Source organism: Oncorhynchus gorbuscha, linkage group LG06, assembly GCF_021184085.1.
Source record: "Oncorhynchus gorbuscha isolate QuinsamMale2020 ecotype Even-year linkage group LG06, OgorEven_v1.0, whole genome shotgun sequence".
Lineage (NCBI taxonomy): Eukaryota > Metazoa > Chordata > Actinopteri > Salmoniformes > Salmonidae > Oncorhynchus > Oncorhynchus gorbuscha.
Genome location: NC_060178.1, coordinates 39,108,932 through 39,129,563, shown reverse-complemented (window position 1 = coordinate 39,129,563; position 20,632 = coordinate 39,108,932). Strand labels below are relative to the sequence as shown.

The 20,632-nt window shown below is 42.3% G+C and overlaps 1 protein-coding gene across 1 annotated transcript; it reads left to right on the top strand.

Moving 5' to 3' along the window:
• The first annotated feature begins 273 nt into the window (after positions 1-273).
• On the top strand, positions 274-12,141 carry LOC124037927 (jupiter microtubule associated homolog 2-like). Its single transcript, XM_046353197.1, has 5 exons — positions 274-446; positions 1,475-1,623; positions 9,861-10,006; positions 10,123-10,171; positions 10,413-12,141. The coding sequence occupies exons 1-5, from the start codon at positions 391-393 to the stop codon at positions 10,649-10,651; spliced, it is 639 nt and encodes a 212-aa protein (XP_046209153.1). The 5' UTR covers positions 274-390; the 3' UTR covers positions 10,652-12,141.
• Positions 12,142-20,632: the final 8,491 nt, after the last annotated feature.

Here is a 20,632-nt window from a genome sequence, read left to right as displayed (position 1 = left end):
CCCGCTATTTTAACTTTACTACCATGAAACACTGCTACATTACCTGGAACCGTTTCAAGTTAAAATGTTAGTTCATTTTCCAGTTATGGAAATACCGCTCAAAGTCCGGGCGAGTAAACCGCCTGCACCCAATATGACAGACAGGCGGAAAGCCAAATCACAATGGAAAGAAGGCGTTAATCTTTAGTAATTTAACCAATGAAATTAGTCACACCTTTCGACTGATAACGCTTTTGACCATTGAGGCTCTTCCCATTGCTGGCTCGTCCTATCGAGTGGGCGGGGCTTTTCCCGGTTTCGGAAGGGCAACACGCAACCAACCAACAAAACTTTTAAAAGATTGAGCTAGCTTCGACATTAATTTCCTCTCTCACGAAGACAGTCATCACAATGACTTCGACGAACATGTTTTCAGGACTCGATAATGGCGCAAAGCCAAGTTCAAGGTAACACGAAATTTCATCCACAGGTTTTATTTGCAGCAGGCAAAATTCAAGCAACTAGCTGGCTATGTTCCTGAAAGCTACCCCTTATGCTCATTGGCCTGTAAGCAGTTAGCTAGGTAGATGGCACTTTGGTGATACTAACGTTAACTAGTTATAAGACAATTTAGTGGTAAAATGTTTATTCCGTTTTTGTCAGTAGTAAACTTTTTTTTTGGTAACAGCTAGGTAGCTTCTATGGTCTTTGGGGTTTTTCTGCGCTGCGGAAATGGAAGCTCGTGGAATTATTTTTGGATTTTTTTTTTACGGTGTAGCCAGCGATATGACTGACGCTCATTGCATTTTCCAAACAGACAAAGTCACCCACACCCCGTTTACAACAACCTATTTCTAAAAAGTAAGGGTAATTTGGCATATTTAACTTTTTTTTGCGCGGTCAACTATGGTTGTCTAACCACCCTGAGAACATCCCAAGAACAGCCAGCTAACGTTAACTGGCTAAATATGTGTTCTGTGTTGAGTTGTGATCAGCTAACGTTACACAACGAAATGTGACTTTTAAACAGTTTATTTAGGTCAGTAGGCCTATGTAGCCTACAGTCATACTGTAGAACATGTAGCAGTTAATGTGGCCACAGCCACCATTTGTGGCCTGTCTTTATATAAGAAGTTGTGCATGATGCATATTCTATTCCTAGATTTTGCTATATACATGTTTTCATTATGGAACATTCTCTAATCATATCACAGGCGCTGCCTGCCTTTGTGTATGATGAATGCTGACAGTAGAGTTTGGCCTACAGGCTATATCAGTGGTTCCCAAACAGGGGTACAAGGAAGCCACGGTGTGTTTTGCCTATCCACAGGGGGTACTTGAGAAGACTCATGAGACCATAGGCCTGCTGGTAAAGCACATGAGGGGGTACTCCAGGAATACTCCAGGCAGAAGAAAATTAATTTGGTGGTACAGTAACCAAAAAAGGTTGGCAACCACTACGTGAACCAACATGATTCTGATGCTTCCTTTTCAGAGTCCTGCGTCCCCCCGGAGGTGTCTCCAGCGACCTGTTCGGTGGCTATGAGGGAGAAGCAGCTGCTTCGAGACGGCCCCACAAGATGGCCTCCAACCTTTTCGCCCCACCAGAGCCCCAGGGTGTCATCAGGCGAACTAACCCCCCAGGTGAGAGAGAGAAGGACCTTTACTGGGCATACAAATTCCCTTTTCACACTACTGGGCTGAATTGATCAAAGCTTTTTTTGCTCTGGCCTGGTTATGCATCCAAACATTGGGTGGCAGTCTGTGTTCTTTTAGTCCTTAATACAGAATTAAAGGTTACGCATCCACCATAGATGTTGGAACTATGATAGAAAAGACTGTGAAAGGAAAATATCAGAGCCAGGAAAGTTCAGGTTGGTGTGGACAGGGAATATGCTTCCTATGTCTTCCTACAAGATGAGAGGGCCCCTGACTGGACAGGCAAAGGCTGCCCTCCCTGGTTCTGGAGCTGTCAGCTTTTTCAGGTCTGTGGTGTGAAAACTGCCACTAAGGTGCTACATTAGCATTTAAGGTTAAAAAAATGAGCCATTGATAAGTGTTAACTTACTCACCGTTTCTTCCCCAAATCATGTTTGGATTGTGTTGACATGCTGCAGTGTGTGTGTGTTTGATAAGGGCAACAGGTCACTTATTTTATCTGCTGACTAAAGTGTCACAAGACTCAACCAGCCAAATCAAATGTATTTTGTCACATACACATGTTTAGCAGATGTTATTGCTGGTGTAGTCGAAATGCTTGTGTTTCTAGCTCCAACAGTGCAGTAATGTCTAACAATTCACAACAAAACACAATATACACAACCTAAATGTAAAATAATGGAATTAAGGAATATATAAATATTAGGACGCGCAATGTCAGTGGCATTGATTAAAATACATTAGAATATAATAGAGTATATACATATGAGATGAGTAAAGCAAATTGATGTAAATGTTATTAAAGTGACTAGTGATTTCAAGTCTTTGTAGATAGGGCAGTAACCTCTAACGTGCTAGTGATCGCTTTTTAACAGTCTGGTGGTCTCTCGGTCCCAGCGTTGCACCTAGACTGACCTCTCCTTCTGGATGATAGCAGGGTGAACATGTAGTGGCTTGGCTGGTTGTTATCCTTGATCTTTTTGGCCTTCCTGTGACATCCTGTAGGTGTCCTGGAGAGTGGGTAGTTTTCCCCCGGTAATGTGTTTGGCAGAACGCACCACCCTCTGGAGAGCCTTGCGGTTGTGGGCGTTGCAGTTGCTGTACCAGGCGGTGATGCAGCCTGACAGGATGCTCTCAATTGTGCATCTGTAAAAGTTTGTTAGGGTTTTGGGTGACAAGCCAAATTTCTTCAGCCTCCTGGGGTTGAAGTGGCGCTAATTGCGCCTTTCTCACCACACTCTGTCTGGGTGGACCATTTCAGATTGTCAGTGATGTGTATGCAGAGGAACTTGAAGCTTCTATACTAGCCTAGTAACAATCAGTAGTAGGCCGTTGTCGTTCCATGCAGTGAAATAACTGAGTGCTCAAGAGCCACAGCCCAGCCTCTTCATTGTTGAGTCCAGTGTAGGATTACACCCTGGCCAGGCTTTCCGTTAGCCGGTAAATGCTGTCTTTTGTCAAAAAAAATAAGTGACAAGCCGATAAATTAATTGGTTGCCGGCCAAATTGTCCGGAATTTTTGAAGTCATTAAAAATCCTACAATATGATTTTCTTGATTTTTTTTTTTCAAATTTTGTCTGTCATAATTGAAGTGTACCTATGATGAAAATTACAGGCCTCATCTTTTTAAGTGGGAGAACTTGCACAATTGGTGGCTGACTAAATACTTTTTTGCCTCACTGTATATATACCACACACACAGAGATACATTTCAATCGCTCTTTCTCCGTTCAGATTGTTTTATTACTGTTCAACTTCAACCCAAAATAATTTCCTGCACTCATTTGAGATCATTTCCACACTGCCATGATATGGGCAAAAGTAATTGGCCTTAGGTTAGAAATAATGTTTATTTAGATTTATTTAGATTAAAGCACTCGGTGAACTTTTGGAATTGTGGAAATTGAATGTTTTTTAATAATTTTATAGTTAGAATATAAATACTAGTGGGCACTTTAAATACATTGTCTGCCATGACAATGAATGAAAATGCCATGGACTAGTTCTTGTGACAGGGTAGGAACCAAAGTGATGTTCAGTGTTTTTATATGGGATCTTATCTTTGGCTACATTAAGTCTTTATTCATATAGCCAACATATTCATGCTTTGCCTATGCCTCTTTGATTTCGGAGATACTGTTGCACAAAGATGCTGATTTAAGCCTCCACCAATACTAACTAGTATCAGGTTGTTTTAGCTAGCTACGTTTGCTCTGACTCAGTACTTTTACTTAGCTAGCAGGCTAATTTAGTAATTATAGAGCTCTTGTGGATTTATATTAAGATCAAAGTGGAAACAACATCGTTGTCATCAACATTTTTGCATGTGCTGCATTGACCATGCAGATTGAAAGAAAGTGTCATGGTCAAGCAACAACAATTGTGCTCCTTGAGTGACAGGAGGTGGGACTAGGTCAGTGTTGAAAGCGGCATGGAGAGGGGGATAGCGGAGAGTAATGACTCAAGTAGGGTAACTATAAAAATGGACGTTACACACGGCATATCATATTTAACAAAACAAACATTCAAATACCGTTAGAGAAGGTAAAGTAAAAACCCAAATCGGTCCGTGCATAAATACTTGTGTATAAATGCCTGTGTGTGTGTGTGTGTATATAGTAAAATACAGTATACTGCCCAGCCCTAGTCTGAATACTTATGTAAATAAGGTATTTCTGTTTTTTATTTCATAAATACATTTGCAAAAACTTATTTAAAAAAACTTTGCTTTGTCCTTATGGGGTATTGGGGGGGATTGATTACATTTTTGAATAAGACTAACATAACAAAATGTGGGAGAGGGCAGCTGGTCTGAATTCCTTCCGAATGCGCTGTATACCCCCCCAAATTACAATAAACACACAATTTATTAACATCTTCCAGTAGAACTGTGAAGAGTGCGATATCATTGGAGCTTTGGAAAAAGTGCTTTCATAAATGCTTGGCGCAGGCCTTGTTTCACAGGAGCATTGTAAATATACAGCCATGTTCATGTACAGCGATGATTTATTAGGCATGAACATTTTAAATTGGGCATAAAGGAAATTCAAATAAGAGGCCCAAATTGTATTTGAAAACAGCAGTTTTGTTATTTTTTAAAGTGTTCTTACCTATAGGACAGGCAATTTGCAAATTACACTGATTAAAAATATAAACGCAACATGTAAAGTGTTGGTCCCATGTTTCATGAGCTGAAATAAGATTCCAGAAATGTTCCATATGCACAAAGATTTTCTCTAAAATGTGGTGCACAAATTTGTTTCCATCCCTGTCGGTGAGCATTTAATCTTTGCTAAAATAATACATCCACCTGACAGGTGTGGCATATCAACAAGCTGACTAAACAGTGTGATCATTACATAGCTGTGTCTGAATCCTGGCTTAGGAAGGCCACCCAAAATGTCTACCCCCAACTACAACAAATTGGATGTAGTCTATCACTGTGCCATCTGTTTTGTCACCCAAGCCCCATATACTACCCACCACTGCCTACCTGTATGCTCTTGTTGGCTGGTCCTCGCTACATATTTGTCGCCAAACCCACTGGCTCCAGGTCATCTACAAGTCTTTGCTAGGTAAAGCCCTACCTTATCTCAGCTCACTGGTCACCATAGCATCGCCCATCCGTAGCACACTCTCCAGCAGGTATATATCACTGGTCATCCCCAAAGCCAACACCTCCTTTGTCCGCCTTTCCTTCCAGTTCTCTGCTGCCAATGACTGGAACGAACGGCAAAAATCACTGAAGCTGGAGACTCATATCTCCCTCATTAACTTGAAGCATCAGCTGTCAGAGCAGCTTACTGATCACTGTACCTGCACACAGACCATCTGTAAATATCCCACCCAATTACCTCATCCCCATATTGATACCTCTCTAATCTTACTACATTTCCACACACTGTACATTGATTTTTTTCTATTGAGTTGTTATCCCATGTGTAACTCTGTTGTAGTTGTCGCACTGCTTTGCTTTATCTTGGGCAGGTCGCAGTTGTAAATGTGAACTTGTTCTCAACTGGCCTACCTGGTTAAATAAAGGTGAAATAAAACCGGTGTACTCTGTTCTGGGGACAATGTAAGGCTGCTCTAAAATGTGCAGTTTTATCACAACACTGCCACAGATGTTTTGAGGTAGCATGCAATTGGCATGCTGACCGCAGGAATGACCACCAGAGCTGTTGCCAGAGAATTTAATCATTTTCCTACCATAAGCCGACTCCATTGTCGTTCAACCGGCCTCTCAACCGCAGACCACGTGTAACCACGCCAGCCCAGGACCTCAACATCCGGCTTCCTCACCTGCAGGATCGTCTGGCACCAGCCCCTGGACAGCTGATGAAACTGGGTTTGCACAAATGCAGCATTTCTGCACAAATGGAAACCATCTCAGGGAAGCTCATCTGTGTGCTCGTGGTCCTCACCAGGGTCTTGACCTGGTATGCAGTTTGTTGTAACTTATTTCAGTGGGCAAATGCTAACCTTTGATATCCACTGGCATGCTGGAGAAGTGTGCTTTTCACTGAATAATCCCGGGTTCAACTGTATCAGGCAGATGGCAGACCGCATTTTTATGGAGTCGTGTGCGCTGCTGATGTCAACTTTGAGGGGAGTTCCCCATGGTGGCGGTGGGGTTATGGTATGGTTAGGTGTAAGCTACTGACAACAAACACAATTGCATTTTATCAATGGCAATTTGAATGCACAGATTCTGTAACGAGATCTTGAGGCCCATTGTTGTGACATTTATCCGCTGACATCACCTCATGTTTCAGCATCAAGGATCTGTTCACAATTCCTGGAAGCTGAATATGTCTCAGTTCTTCCTTGGCCTACATACTCGCCCAACATGGGACAACATTCCACAGGCCACAATCAACAGCCTGATCAATTCTATGTGAAGATGTCACGCTGCATGAGGCAAATGGTGGTAACACCAGATATTGACTAGTTTTGTCCCGTGGAATAAATATTGTGGATCTTAATGTTTTTCCTCAGAATCCTGGACTATCGGACCCTCATTTCTCCTAAAGAACTCAATTTTTATGGAATGGTCTGCCTATCCACGTGAGACACGCAGATTCGGTCTCTACATTTAAGTCCTTATTGAAGACTCATCTCTTCAGTAGGTCCCATGATTGAGTGTAGTCTGGCCCAGGGGTGTGAAGATGAATGGAAAGGCACTGGAGCGACGATCCACCCTCTGCCTGGCCGGTTCCCTCTCGCCACTGGCATTCTCTGCCTCTAACCCTATTATGCGGGCTGAGTCACTCACTGGCTTACTGGTGCTCTTCCATTCTGTCCCTAGGAGGGGTGCGTCACTTGAGTGGGTTGAGTCTCTGACGTGATTTTCCTGTCTGGGTTGGCTCCCCCCTCGGGTTCGTGCCGTGGGGGAGATCTTCGTGGGCTATACTTGGCTTTGTCTCATGGTAGTACGTTGATGGTTGAAGATATCCCTCTAGTGGTGTGGGTGCTGTGCTTTGGCAAAGTGGGTAGGGTTATATCCTGCCTGGTTGGCCCTGTCCAGGGGTATAGTCGTACGGAGCCATGGTGTCTCCCGACCCCTCCTGTCTGTCTCCAGTAATTATGCTGCAATAGTTTGTGTTGTGGGCTAGGGTCAGTCTGTTATATCTGGAATATTTATCCTGTCTTATCCAGTGTCCTGTGTGAATTTAAGTGTGCTCCCTCTAATTCTCTCTCGTTCTTCTTTTGGAGGACCTGAGCCCTAGGACCATGCCTCAGGACTACCTGGCCTGATAACCCCTTGCTTTCCCCAGTCCACCTGGTCGTGCTGCTGCTCCAGTTTCAACTGTTCTGCCTGCGGCTATTGAACCCTGACCTGTTCACCAGACGTGCTAACCTGCTGTTTTCGTCTCTCTCTCTCTACCTACCGCACCTGCTGTCTAACTCTGAATGATCGGCTTTGAAAGCCAACTGACATTTACTCCTGAGGTACTGACCTGCTGCACCCTCTACAACCACTGTGATTATTATTATTTGACCCTGCTGGTCATCTGTGAAGGTTTGAACATCTTGGCCATGTACTGTTATAATATTCACCCGGCACAGCCAGAAACTGGACTGGCCACCCCTCAGAGCCTGATTCCTCTCCAGGTTTCTTCCTATGTTCCTGCCTTTCTTGGGAGGTGTTCCTAGCCATTGTGCTTCTACATCTACATTGCTTGCCGTTTCGGGTTTTAGGTTGGGTTTCTGTATAGCACTTTGTGACATCAGCTGATGTAAAAACGGCTTTTATAAATAAATGTGATTGGTATTTTTTATCCATTGAATCTGAATCTGTGACCAACCGGTATCTGTATTCCCAGTCTTGTGAAATCCATAGATTGGGCCTCCCAATCCAAATCGATCCCGCTCCAGAGTACAGGCCTCTGTGTAACGCTCATTCCTTCAACGATTAAAGCGAATCCGACCATCACCCCTGGTGAGACTTAATCGCAACTAGTCAGTGAAGAGCACTTTTTGCCAGTCCTGTCTGGTCCAGCGACGGTGGCTTTATGCCCATAGGCGATGTTGTTGCCGGTGATGTCTGGTGAGGACCTGCCTTACAACAGGCCTACAAGCCCTCAGTCCAGCCTCTATCAGCCTATTGCGGACAGTCTGAGCACCGATGGAGGGATTGTGTGTTCCTGGTGTAACTTGGACAGTTGTTGCCATACTGTACCTGTCCTGCAGGTGTGATGTTCAAGTGTACCGATCCTGTGAGGAGGTGTTGTTACACGTGGTCTGCAACTGCGAGGACGATCAGCTGTCCGTCCTGTCTCCCTGTAGCGCGGTCTTGGGCGTCTCACAGTATGGACATGGTAATTTATTGCCCTGGCCACATCTGCAGTCCTCGTGCCTCCTTGCAGATGCCTAAGGCACGAACATGAGCAGGCAGGTTTCTTTTGGTGTTTTTCAGAGTCAGTAGAAATGCCTCTAGTGTCTTAAGTTCTCATAACTGTGACTTTAATTGCCTACTGTAAGCTGTTAGTGTGTTAATGACTGTTCCACAGGTGCACGTTCAGTAATTGTTTATGGTTCATTGAACAAGCATGGGAAACCGTGTTTAAACCCTTTACAATTAATATCTGAAGTTTTTTTTTTTTTTTTTTTTTATAAATATTTTTATCTTTGAAAGACAGGGTCCTGAAAAGGGGCCTTTCTTTTTTTGCTGAGTTAATGAACTATAACTCAGTCAAAGCTTTCAACTTTAAGCAGGCTTGTGTTTTATATTTGTGTTCAATGTACATTATACTGATATTATATTTTGAAGTTTTATTACTATGGAGGTGACTTGTTCTTCTAGACTAAATGTTTTCTTTTTTCAACTGTTCCATTTATGATTTATAGCAGGGATGAAGACGCAACGGGCACAGGTTTTACTGAAAAGCAAAACATTGATGTTGGTATAAGAATGTCATATTTTGTTTTACAAATGTACATGCTAATTTCTATTGTTAAGATTAATTACAATAACCTAAATGGGATTTTGAGTACCGTAGGTGGACGCCCTAATGCGGTACACACACGATGCATATGGATGTCCGGTAAATTAAAACCTCTGCAGCCAAATTTTCTTAATGGTGACCAAGATTTTCATTAGTTAAATTAAGTTTGGGCCACAATCTAGTGACATCACATGACTGGATCAATATGTCTATATTGAGGCCAAGGGTCAGATGGTTAAATGAAAATGTGTTATCATGAGTTTCTATTGTCTCTCTGCACATCGAGCTGGTTTGTCTTCCAGTTTTCAGCCCTTCTGCCTCCTGTAGAATGTTCTAGAAGGAATTATGACGGCACACGCCCAGATATTGAAATGTTATCTAACTGAAATGTAATGCCTCATGTCAGTCCAGGCTGTGCAACAAGCTCTTCACCATAACTATAGAATAATGAGGGTAGGACTGGGCTTTGTGTGTGGTTTGTGGCCTGGTTCAATTTGGTTGGAGTGGGTACAGTCATGTTGCCAGTAATTGGTCAGTTAAAAAATTTAAGTGAAAATTCTATAGAAATGTTAATCACAAAAAAGTGGTTAGGGTGTGGAGATTTGACTTGTCTGTCTTTTCCTCAATGCCTTCAATAATGTTTACCTTTAATGCCTTGTGTAAATGAGTTTGTTATTTCTGTATTCTATTCTAAGGCGTTGACCGCCATTTTACCAGGTCAAATTCCTGGTGCATGTAAAAAAAAACATTTGATTCCCTGTCCTTCAATGTAGGGGGTAAAAGCAGTGGGATATTTGGTTCTCCAGATGCCCCAGCCGAGCAACGGAGACCCGTACCCCCAGGCGGCAACACCAGCAACATCATCTGGGGGCTAGAGAGTGCCCCTCCCTCTGACAAAGCCCATTCCAACAAGCCAAAGGTATCCCAGACCATCCTTGTCCCCCAGTCTCTCCCATTCCAAATCACTAATGGTTATGGATTTCTAATTTGCATGATGTATAGGCTATATTGACGTGTTCTCCCTATTATTCCTAGGACAACATTTCTGTGGGTGAAAGTCCCATGCCCATAACTGAGCCCCCAGGTGAGTTTGACAAGGATAATGGATTCTGGCTACCACTTTACAGCCTGCTGTCTGCCAGGCAGTTACTAGAAATGACTTGTTGACCAAGATAATAATAATAATAATAATGACTTAATAATTGCATAATTATTCATTACTAATCGGTTTCAACACCAAGTCTTATGTACCATTTGGTACCAGGTAAATCTAACTCTGTTTCTCATATTTTTTTCTCTTATCCCTCTCTCCCTTTCGATCTCAGCTCCTCTTCCGAAGGAGAGCCTGGCCAAGGAGGTGAAGGAAGAAAATGTTGCCTCTCCTCCCCCCACTCCCACCAAAGCAGCGGTGGAGACTGTGCCTGCTCCCTCAGCCAAGAAGCCAGAGGCCTGCCTTAGTGAGCTCTCACTGAAGGACCACGAGCCCCACCTCGGCCCCCGCCCCCGCTCCCACAACAAGGTCCTTAACCCCCCAGGAGGGAAGTCTAGTGTGGTGTTCTACTGAGCCAGCTCCTCCATCCCGTCTCTATTCATGTATGCATCCCAAATGGCACCTTATTCCCAATATAAGTAAGTAATCCTTGTCCGAGCCAGAATGGCACGTAGGGCAGGAGCCCATCTCTTGTTTCTGTAGCGTGAGGCTGCTTGATGTACAAGTACACCCCCTGGACAGGACAAGTTTATAGTCCCTGGTCAAAATTAGTTGACTGTATAGGAAACAGGGAGCCATTTGGGATACAAACCATGCACACCACTATTCTCTGTTCTGTTCATTTTCCCTTTTCACTCTGTCCTTCCATGTTTTGCACTTTCTAATCTAACCCATTCTTGACCTAACCTCCCCCTGTTCATTTTAGATTATTTAGATTATGTTGCTATCAAGCAGGAAGAAAATAATCTCAATCATTTTTACAGGCTAAATTCCTGTCCAATCATTCAAAATTCCCGATTCATTGCACGGGTTCTATTTCTTGCTGTAAATGTTATTTTTTGTATTACATGGTTTTATATGTTATTGTGTTGATTACAAAGGTTAATTTAGTCAGAATCACTGGCATCTATTTGTAATTCCGAGTGACTCAGCAGTGTATCTTTGTTGGGATTGAGATCTGTTTGTTGCCCATGCAAACGGTTGTCATAGTAAGCCCTTAAGTGATCAAAATCCCTCTTTACTCTGTTAACAGTAACAGGTATCCCTATCATACTCATTCTGTTTTCCATTTCATCACACACTTTTCTCTCCACTAATAATCAAACCGATCTTGAGTTTCTGTCTGCAGCCAGAAACAAACTCCTGTTCAGGGGAAAAAAAAGAGCAAAAAATCGACTAACTAATGAATGCAAAGCAAAGAGTTATGGGCAGTACCCATGATGCACTGCCCACCCCCAAAGTTCTTGTTCTGTGGAAGAAATTCCACTAGGATTTATCTCTCATGCAAATGGCTGAATGTGTTGTGGTTGTTCCCTGCTCTGTTACCATTGCTTGCTGTTATCAGAGGTTTGTATCCACTCGGGGAGGCCTCTGTTTTAAATGAAAACGTCTGCTGTACAAAATTGAACTTTGGAATCGTAGATGACTGGTCAAAATACGGATGGGGACATGGGAGACCCTAAGGAACCCCTAGCCACCCATACACCGCACCACGTTCCAGACTGCCTGTTGTGCACCATTTCTTACAATGCCTGGAGAAGCATTTTAGCATGTCAGTAACCAGTATGGCTAGTTTCTCGTCAACGTATAAACCTTTTAAGACTTTGGTGTAAATCTGAGTTCAGCGTATATTAAAGGTGCGTGATGACTTAGTGTAAATAAAGATGTATTTTGCCAATAAATTCCCCAAACTGGCCGGTTTGTAGGCAGTCTGGAACGCACCCCGGTTCAAGGTCTCCTGGTGCCATCTTAACCCCTGAGTGTTGGAGTGCCTGGCAGGCAAAGTTCACAGCAGAGGAAAAGCAAAAATAACCTGTGTTGCAATAAAACTTATTTTGAGACTATCTTTTGTCTATTTTGCTGTTTTCAGGGCTTAGGTATTGGTGGTATCAATATATTGATTAAATAATGGAATCTTTGCAATTTCAGCCTAAGGGTTGTATTTATTCATGCACACTGTAGCAAATGTTTTGCAGCGAAAAACTAGTTATTTTTAGTTCAGGTAGTCAGTTCCTTCATTTTGGCCCATTTTGTATTTATTTTAGTGTTTAGTGAATACAAACCAGATGAATACATTGGGAGGGTTCATCCTCTGTTAGCTTTTTGAAATGGCAAATCTGACACACCCCATATATTGTAGGTGTTGTCAATATTCTGAATGCAAGAAATGTCATGATGGAAATTCCACTCACTGATTCTTTAGTTTCTGTTCAATCAACCTTGAACAACTATAAAATGAAATTACTTTGAGTTTACATGTGATCGTTTTTATTGCCGTTTATTGCTGCTGTATGCTAATTTACCCTTGTGTAATGTCAAGGCATGCTTGAATATTCTAAACACAATCTAGGCCTTTATCACTATAATATAATCACATGTATTTTTGCCCCACACTTAGTGATGCCTTTGTGGCTCTGCTCATGGCCTTTGACTTCTGTTGGAGTAAGACAGTTCCTCTCACATGACACATGTCTCATGGAGTTACGCTGGCCACCCTCACGTGAATAGAGGCAGTCTAACACGTCTGCTAGGTCTTGGGAATTTAGGCTGCTTTTGAGATCAATTGAGAGTTTACAACTTATTTCCATCCACTGTCAGTACCATTGTACATGTTTGGCATTATGACATGACATGGAGTTTCATGATGGCACAAACATACTCGTATCCAGACTCGCCACAAGGAGGATATAGTTCCAACTTGGACCACAAGAGGGTGCTGCTTTACAATACAATGACTTTGACGAATAAGGCTGAACCAGTGGAGGAAGGGAAGGACCATCCTCAGTGAATTTAAAAAATAGTGTCGATGTGACTAATGTGATGACGTATTTATCGAATCAACTATGTTTAATGGTTATCAAATTTATCATAACTCATGAGGAATTTGGGGCACCATGGAATAAGTTGTTTTAATGAGTTACCATCTCCTGAATTAAACTCAAGATTACATATATCACTTGAATTGCAAGGAGTCGTATACCAGTTAATTACTATAGGAATTGGTTAAATTACTAGCTCATCTGATGATATAACTTGTATCAATAAGTCACATCAACCGTTCTCATATCAGTCTCATTCAGAAGGTTGCAGACTTCTTGCAGGAATGCAAACGAGTACCTTTCAGCGAAATTTGCCGTTTTGAATCCAAAATAGGTGACCTAGGTCCGTTGAGAAAGGTTTTTTGGGGGGGGGTGGGGGGGGGGGGGGGCTGGCTTTGGTTGGCGAACGAGTGATTCACGTATTGGACCAATACTGGCTGTATCCAAGGCTCAGTCAATCGTTCACATAACAATGCAGCACGGCACTGACGAGACAACAATTTTGCTCGTTAAAGCATCAGTGTGCACTCTGGAAAGAGTGGAAAGGCAGTTTGTCAGTTAGCAGCGTGTCCCTTGAACGATAACGAAGAGGTAGGTGAGAAGCCTGACCACGGAGACTGTGGAGATGAATCGTACTTTATGAGCTGTAACTGGAAAAACAGCTGGCACTTGGAAAGTTTGAGGTGGGGGAGAAACTGGTGGAACAAGTGTTGTTAGCATTGTCAAGTATCTTGCAAGCTGGACCGAATTCTCCGTTAGCTAACCAGAGAAATGTGAGGAACATTAGCCAAAATAACTGATCAAATAATTGAGTTTGGTGTGTGAGAATTAGTTGGCTAACGTAGCTTAAGTTATAACATCAGATGAGCTAACATTAGTAATCTAACCAATTCGCTATAGTATTAACTGGTATACGACTCCTTGCCATTCAAGTTATAACGCGTTAGTTGCTTACTGGACCCTGGCAATCTGTGAAATGTTAACTAGCTAACGAAATTAACTAATGTTTTCCCTCTACAGTTTGTGGTTAATTTTTAGAATGAGAGAATTCGGTGAAAAATGAGGCATTGCTTTTTAAACAAGTGGATTCATGGATCAAGTGTAGCTGGACCTGGCTTTGGCCTAAGCTGGAAGCCACTATAGAGTTGAAAGGAACACTACACACTTTCCCTCTTTTTACTTTTTCAATACAATAGATGAAAGGGGGTATGCCAGGTGTACTCTCTGCATGAAAGATATCAATTATGCCAACAAAGGGTATCCCTCTCTGCTGGCACATTGTAGAACAGATGTCCACAGGCAGAAAGTGTACAATGTAAAATGTGCAGTGTAGCCCAAATATATCGTTTTTGTTGTGTTGAACTTGACAGTAACTTGTGTGTGAGAGGAGGAGGATTATAAAATATGTTACTCAGTGAATGTTATTTTTGCACACATGTAGCGCTCGATCCATGTCGTCTATAGGGGCCACTATAATAGAGCAAAAATAGAAAGCTTGTTTGTTTAATTCTATTTCTACTTTAAGCAGTTTTGTCCCCAAGTGCAATATTTAGATTCTGTGTGGTCACAAGTGTTCTATTATAAAGGTTGTCATGGCTAACTGCAATATTAATGTATTGTTTTTTCTCAAGATTTGTCATTTACAGTAACGTCTAGGCAACAAATAACATTTGGATTGCTTTCTTTACATCTTTTTAGTTGTGAGTTAGGTTCACATTAACCACTTTTTATTTTACACACAGAGACTGATCATGTAGATCATATTCTGTGTTTATTTAGTTAACCTGCATTTCCCCCAGCGGGATTTTTTTGTTCCGTTTCAGTGCAAAAAAAAGCAACTTTTTGGGCCCTCACCAGTTTTGCATCCCTGTTCTTGAATCTGCAAGAACCCCAGCCTTTTCAGATCATTTAGTTCTACACACATTTAATTATTTATTTACTAACTAAATAACACAGAATACACATACTTACATGAGACAAAAGTCCTTAGTGGACTGATAAGATATGATGGCTTGTTATACATTGGAGAGGGGTTGGGAAAGAGCGATAGAAAGGGACATTTATCGTGGATACATTCTATAACTATTCTCACATTAATCATATACCTTGCACATGAACCACCGCCCGTCTAGATAAATGTAATTACTACATTTACGTGTAGATGTCTTTTGTTTGTTTCAACAGAGAGATGACCATCAAGCCTTCTATGGGGAATGGATCTGATTGTCCACCAGAGGTCACATGGTCCTTAGTTGTCCTGGCTTTGGAGTGGTTTCTTCAGAACAGATCTTCATGATTGTCTTTCCATGTCAAACCTTCATATCAAGACTGCTAACTGCTACACACAACCTACATCGTTGTCAACTCATAGTCAACATAGCTACTAGAACTAACGTGTTAGTAAAGATGCTACAATCATGCAGTACAGTGTACAGTCAGCAAGCAGTTTAGCAGTTACACTGACGGACACCGGTGGCAACAACTTAATAAAACCAAAAGCCTACCTTGACTTCTCTCTGTTTGAGACAGGTGTTTGAGTAGGCTGAGATGGGATCTTCTCCTTCCTTTCTCGGGTAGATAGTCAAAGTTCTAATCCCTTTACATGCACAGATGCAGACTGTCAATGTTTTGGTCTCGTGAGTTCATCATCTTCAACTCGTTGAGTTTGAGTTTCCAACCATTTGTAACATTTAGCTCATGCTTCACGTTTGCGTGTTAATTTTTAGCGAGTTATTTTTAGCACTCTGGTCGAGAAGGGTGGTTCCATCACACTGACACATTCTTCTGACCTAATTCGTGGCGTGGCTTGTGCAAGGGACACAAACTATAATCTCTTAACAGCTGAAGGGGGTTTCCTTCCTAATTTACAGCATTGGTTCATACAGTTTTTAATAACATCACAAAATGAAAAGCCATATGACATTATTATTCATTAGATCCCCACTGACCATTCCAAACAATCGGATGTTAGAAATAATGTTCCAATGTTCACTTTTTGGACAAAAGGTTTTGGCAGCAAAAGTCTGCTGGAGACAAAGCACTTTTCTTTCCCAATACAGAGGAGCAAAGGGAAAGATTTCCCCTCCTGCCTAATTTACGACCGAGTGTTAAGGTGTCAAAACCAGGTCTGGTTGGTCAGCTATTTACCAAGGTAATTGATTTACCAAGTCCTTTGATCCTCACCCAGGAGAGGCATGACAAGTGAAACATTAAAAGTTATCCTTTTTAAATAAAACTATAATCACGTCACCAAATAATTGATTAAAACACACTGTTTTGCAATAGTCTACAATAGCAATCTGTAGGGTAGCACCATGGTGTAGCTGGCGGACAGCTAGCTCCTGTCTTCCTCTGAGTACATTGACTTCAATACAAAACCTAGGACGCTCTTGGTTCTCACCCCCTTCCACAGACTTACACAGTAAGTATGACAACTTCTGGAGGACGTCCTCTAACCTATCAGAGCTCTTGCAGTATGAACTGACATGTTGGGGACCCAATCAAAACATCAGAATGAAACTAGTACACACGGAATAAACAAGTGTATAGAATACAATACAATAATAAAAAACAGTCTATATACAGTGTGTGCAAATGGCATGAGGTAAGGAAATAAATAGGCCATAGTAGGCCGAAGTAATTACAATTTAGCAAATTAACACAAATGATAGATGTGCAGGGGATGATGTGCAAGTAGAAATACTGGTGTGCAAAAGAGCAGAAAAGTAAATAAAAACAATATGGTGATATGAGAGGTAGATTGGATGGGCTATGTACAGCTGCAGCGATCGGTTAGCTGCTCAGATAGCTGATGTTTAAAGTTAGTGAGGGAAATATAAGTCAACTTCAGCAATTTTTGCAATTCGTTCCAGTCCTTGGCAGCAGAGAACTGGAAAGAAGGGCAGCCAAATGAGGTGTTGGCTTTAAGGAGAAGTGCGAGCGAGAGAAATAGAGAGAAATCTATAAATATATTCTTATTAAATACTTTTTTCTTTACATAATTGAATGTGCTGACAACAAAATCACACAAAAATGATCAATGGAAATCAAATTTATCAACCCATGGAGGTCTGGATTTGGAGTCACACTCAAAATGAAAGTGGAAAACCACACTACAGGCTGATCCAACTTCGATGTGATGTCCTTAAAACAAGTCAAAATGAGGCTCAGTAGTGTGTGTGGCCTCCACGTGCCTGTATGACCTCCCTACAACGCCTGGGCATGCTCCTGATATGATGGCGGATGGTCTCCTGAGGGATCTCCTCCCAGACCTGGACTAAAGCATCCGCCAACTCTTGGACAGTCTGTGGTGGATGGGGCGAGACATGATGTCCCAGATGTGCTCAATTGGATTCAGGTCTGGGGAACGGGCGGGCCAGTCCATAGCATCAATGCCTTCTTCTTGCAGGAACTGCTGACACATTCCAGCTAATGAGGTCTAGCATTGTCTTGCATTAGGAGGATCCCAGGGCCAACCGCACCAGCATATGGTCTCACAAGGGGTCTGAGGATCTCATCTCGGTACCTAATGGCAGTCAGGCTACCTCTGGCGAGCACATGGAGGGCTGTGCCGCCCCCGAAAGAAATGCCACACCATGACTGACCCACCGCCAAACCGGTCATGCTGGAGGATGTTGCAGGCAGCAGAACGTTCTCCACGGCATCTCCAGACTCTGTCACGTGCTCATTGTGAACCTGCTTTCATCTGTGAAGAGCACAGGGCGCCCATGGCGAATTTGCCAATCTTGGTGTTCTCTGGCAAATGCCAAACGTCCTGCACGGTGTTGGGCTGTATAAAAGCACAACCTCCACCTGTGGACGTCGGGCCTTCATACCACCCTCAGTCTGTTTCTGACCGTTTGAGCAGACACATGCACATTTGTGGCCTGCTGGAGGTCATTTTGCAGGGTTCTGGCAGGGCTCCTCCTTGCACAAAGGCGGAGGTAACGGTCCATTTGCACAACAGCATGTGAAATTGATTGTCAAACAGTGTTGCTTCCTAAGTGGACAGTTTGATTTCACAGAAGTGTGATTGACTTGGAGTTACATTGTGCTGTTTAAGTGTTCCCTTTATTTTTTGGAGCAGTGTATATATATATCATTTATTTTTTTACTTTTACTTTCCCTTAGCTAGCTGAATGCAGCTAGCTAGTGTAGCCTACTCAAACACCTGTCTCAAACAGAGAGAAGTCAAGGTAGGCTTTTGGTTTTATTAAGTTGTTGCCACCGGTGTCCGTCAGTGTAACTGCTAAACTGCTTGCTGACTGTACACTGTACTGCATGATTGTAGCATCTTTACTAACACGTTAGTTCTAGTAGCTATGTTGACTATGAGTTGACAACGGTGTAGGTTGTGTGTAGCAGTTAGCAGTCTTGATATGAAGGTTTGACATGGAAAGATTTTTTTCGCCTGGTCACAGACAGCCGAGGTGTTGTGCACTGAAGTCCACAAGTGGCGGGAAAAGGTGAGAGGAAGAGAGTGCATATATATTTGCAAGAAGGACTTGAAGAAGCAAAGTAATCATGATCATGCTGTTTTTATATGGTTGCTATGAAAGTGAACTGCTTGCGTGTGATCAGGGGTGTGTTCATTCTGCCAATTCTGTTGGAAAAACATGTTGTATTGTAATTTCAAATAGTTGCTACACCAGAAGTTCATGTTTATATATAGGAGGAAAGAATATGGTAGGGTGGATATGAGCCTTGGGCTTGGAGAGTTACTAAGTTAGGGAAAAGGTAATCGCATGGTTGAGGTCACTGATAAGGGTGGATAGCTGTGCATTAGTGAGCAGTGGAGGCTGAGGTCAGGTCACACGAAGGGAGAAGGAACTGTTTATTACCCACATCCCTTAACTTCCTGCCTAGCAACAAAGATGTAATGTTTAGAGAAAAGGAGGAGACTCCACCTTATTTGTCTTATGCAGCTCTGTGATCCAGTGGGTGAATGAACTTTGCAGGCTCATCTTGTCCGGGGGACTGACAAGTATGATGCAACTACAAAAAAAATGTGAAATAGCAGGCTCATGAGTTAGATGAAAAGCACCAGGACCTCGCAAGGGCTCTGGAATAATAATCTAAATAAAGTCCAACAATTTACGGCTGTCCTCCAACAGTATCAGAACACAATTGGGGGTATATAGTCTTGCCACTTCCCCACGGTTCGCCCCGGCATATCATGTATCCCAGGCTAAACAGGTCATGTCCCCGCTATATCCCTCTCATATAGAGGAAAAAGAGTGTCATGGGTTGAGAGAGGCAGCAGAGGGAGGTATCATCAATCCAGAAATGTTAGTCCCGGATTGGATCATAGATGCCCGGTTCGTACACGTGCAGTTGCGATGACTTATGATCCTGGGCAGAAACTCCCAGAGGGAGGGAACCCCATTCTGCCAGATGGCCAATCCATAACATGACTCCAAATTCAACACCACCACAAGCTGCTGAGTATTGGTGAAATGTGTAGAATAATGAAAAGAAGCACCTGACCTGGATAAAGGGGGTCAGGAGTAGAGGTCGACCGATTATGATTTTTCAATGGCGATACCGATTATTGGAGGACCAAAAAAGCCAATGCCGATTAATCAGACAATTTTTTGTTGTTGTTGTAATAATGACAATTACAACAATACTGAATTAACACTTATTTTAACTTAATGTAAAACATCAATCAATTTAGCCTCAAATAAATAATGAAACATGTTCAATTTGGTTTAAATAATGCAAAAACAAAGTGTTGGAGAAGAAAGTAATATGTGCCATGTAAAAATGTGTGCCATGTAAAAAAGCTAACGTTTAAGTTCCTTGCTCAGAACAATGAATGGGGTGTTGGCACTTGCAATGAACGCAAGAGAAATGACACAATTTCACCTGGTTAATATTGCCTGCTAAACTGGATTAGTAGTTATAACTAGTGATTATGATTGATTGTTTTTTACAAGATAAGTTTAATGCTAGCTAGCAATTTACCTTGGCTTCTACTCTATTCGCGTAACAGGCAGGCTACTCGTGGAGTGCAATGGTTAGAGCTTTGGACTAGTTAACTGTGCGGTTGCAAGATTGAAACGCCTGAGCTGACAAGGTGAAAATCTGTCGTTCTGCCCCTGAAAAAAGCAGTTAACCCACAGTTGCTAGGCAGTCATTGAAAATAAGAATGTGTTAACTGACTTGCCTAGTTAAATAAAAGGTATTAAGAAAGGCAGGAAAGGCAGGTAAGCTAGTTCTTTACATGCATGATGGACAGACAAGTGTAGCCTATGGTACAACATTTTATGGGTGTAGAAAGCTAGTGCGAGTTGAGGAGCAGGCTTGAAGAGCTACTGATCTTGTTATGACATGCATTATCTGAATTAAGTCCACAGAGTTATACCTAGGAGGATTGGTTCTATGAAGGAACTTTGAGCTATCTAACAAGCTTGAGCTCGCAAGCTAACAAGCTTGTGTGTGCAGAGCGGCACCAGAATTAAAAATACGCCTTACCTTTGTAGTTAATAAATCCAATGTGAAACGTGATAACTAG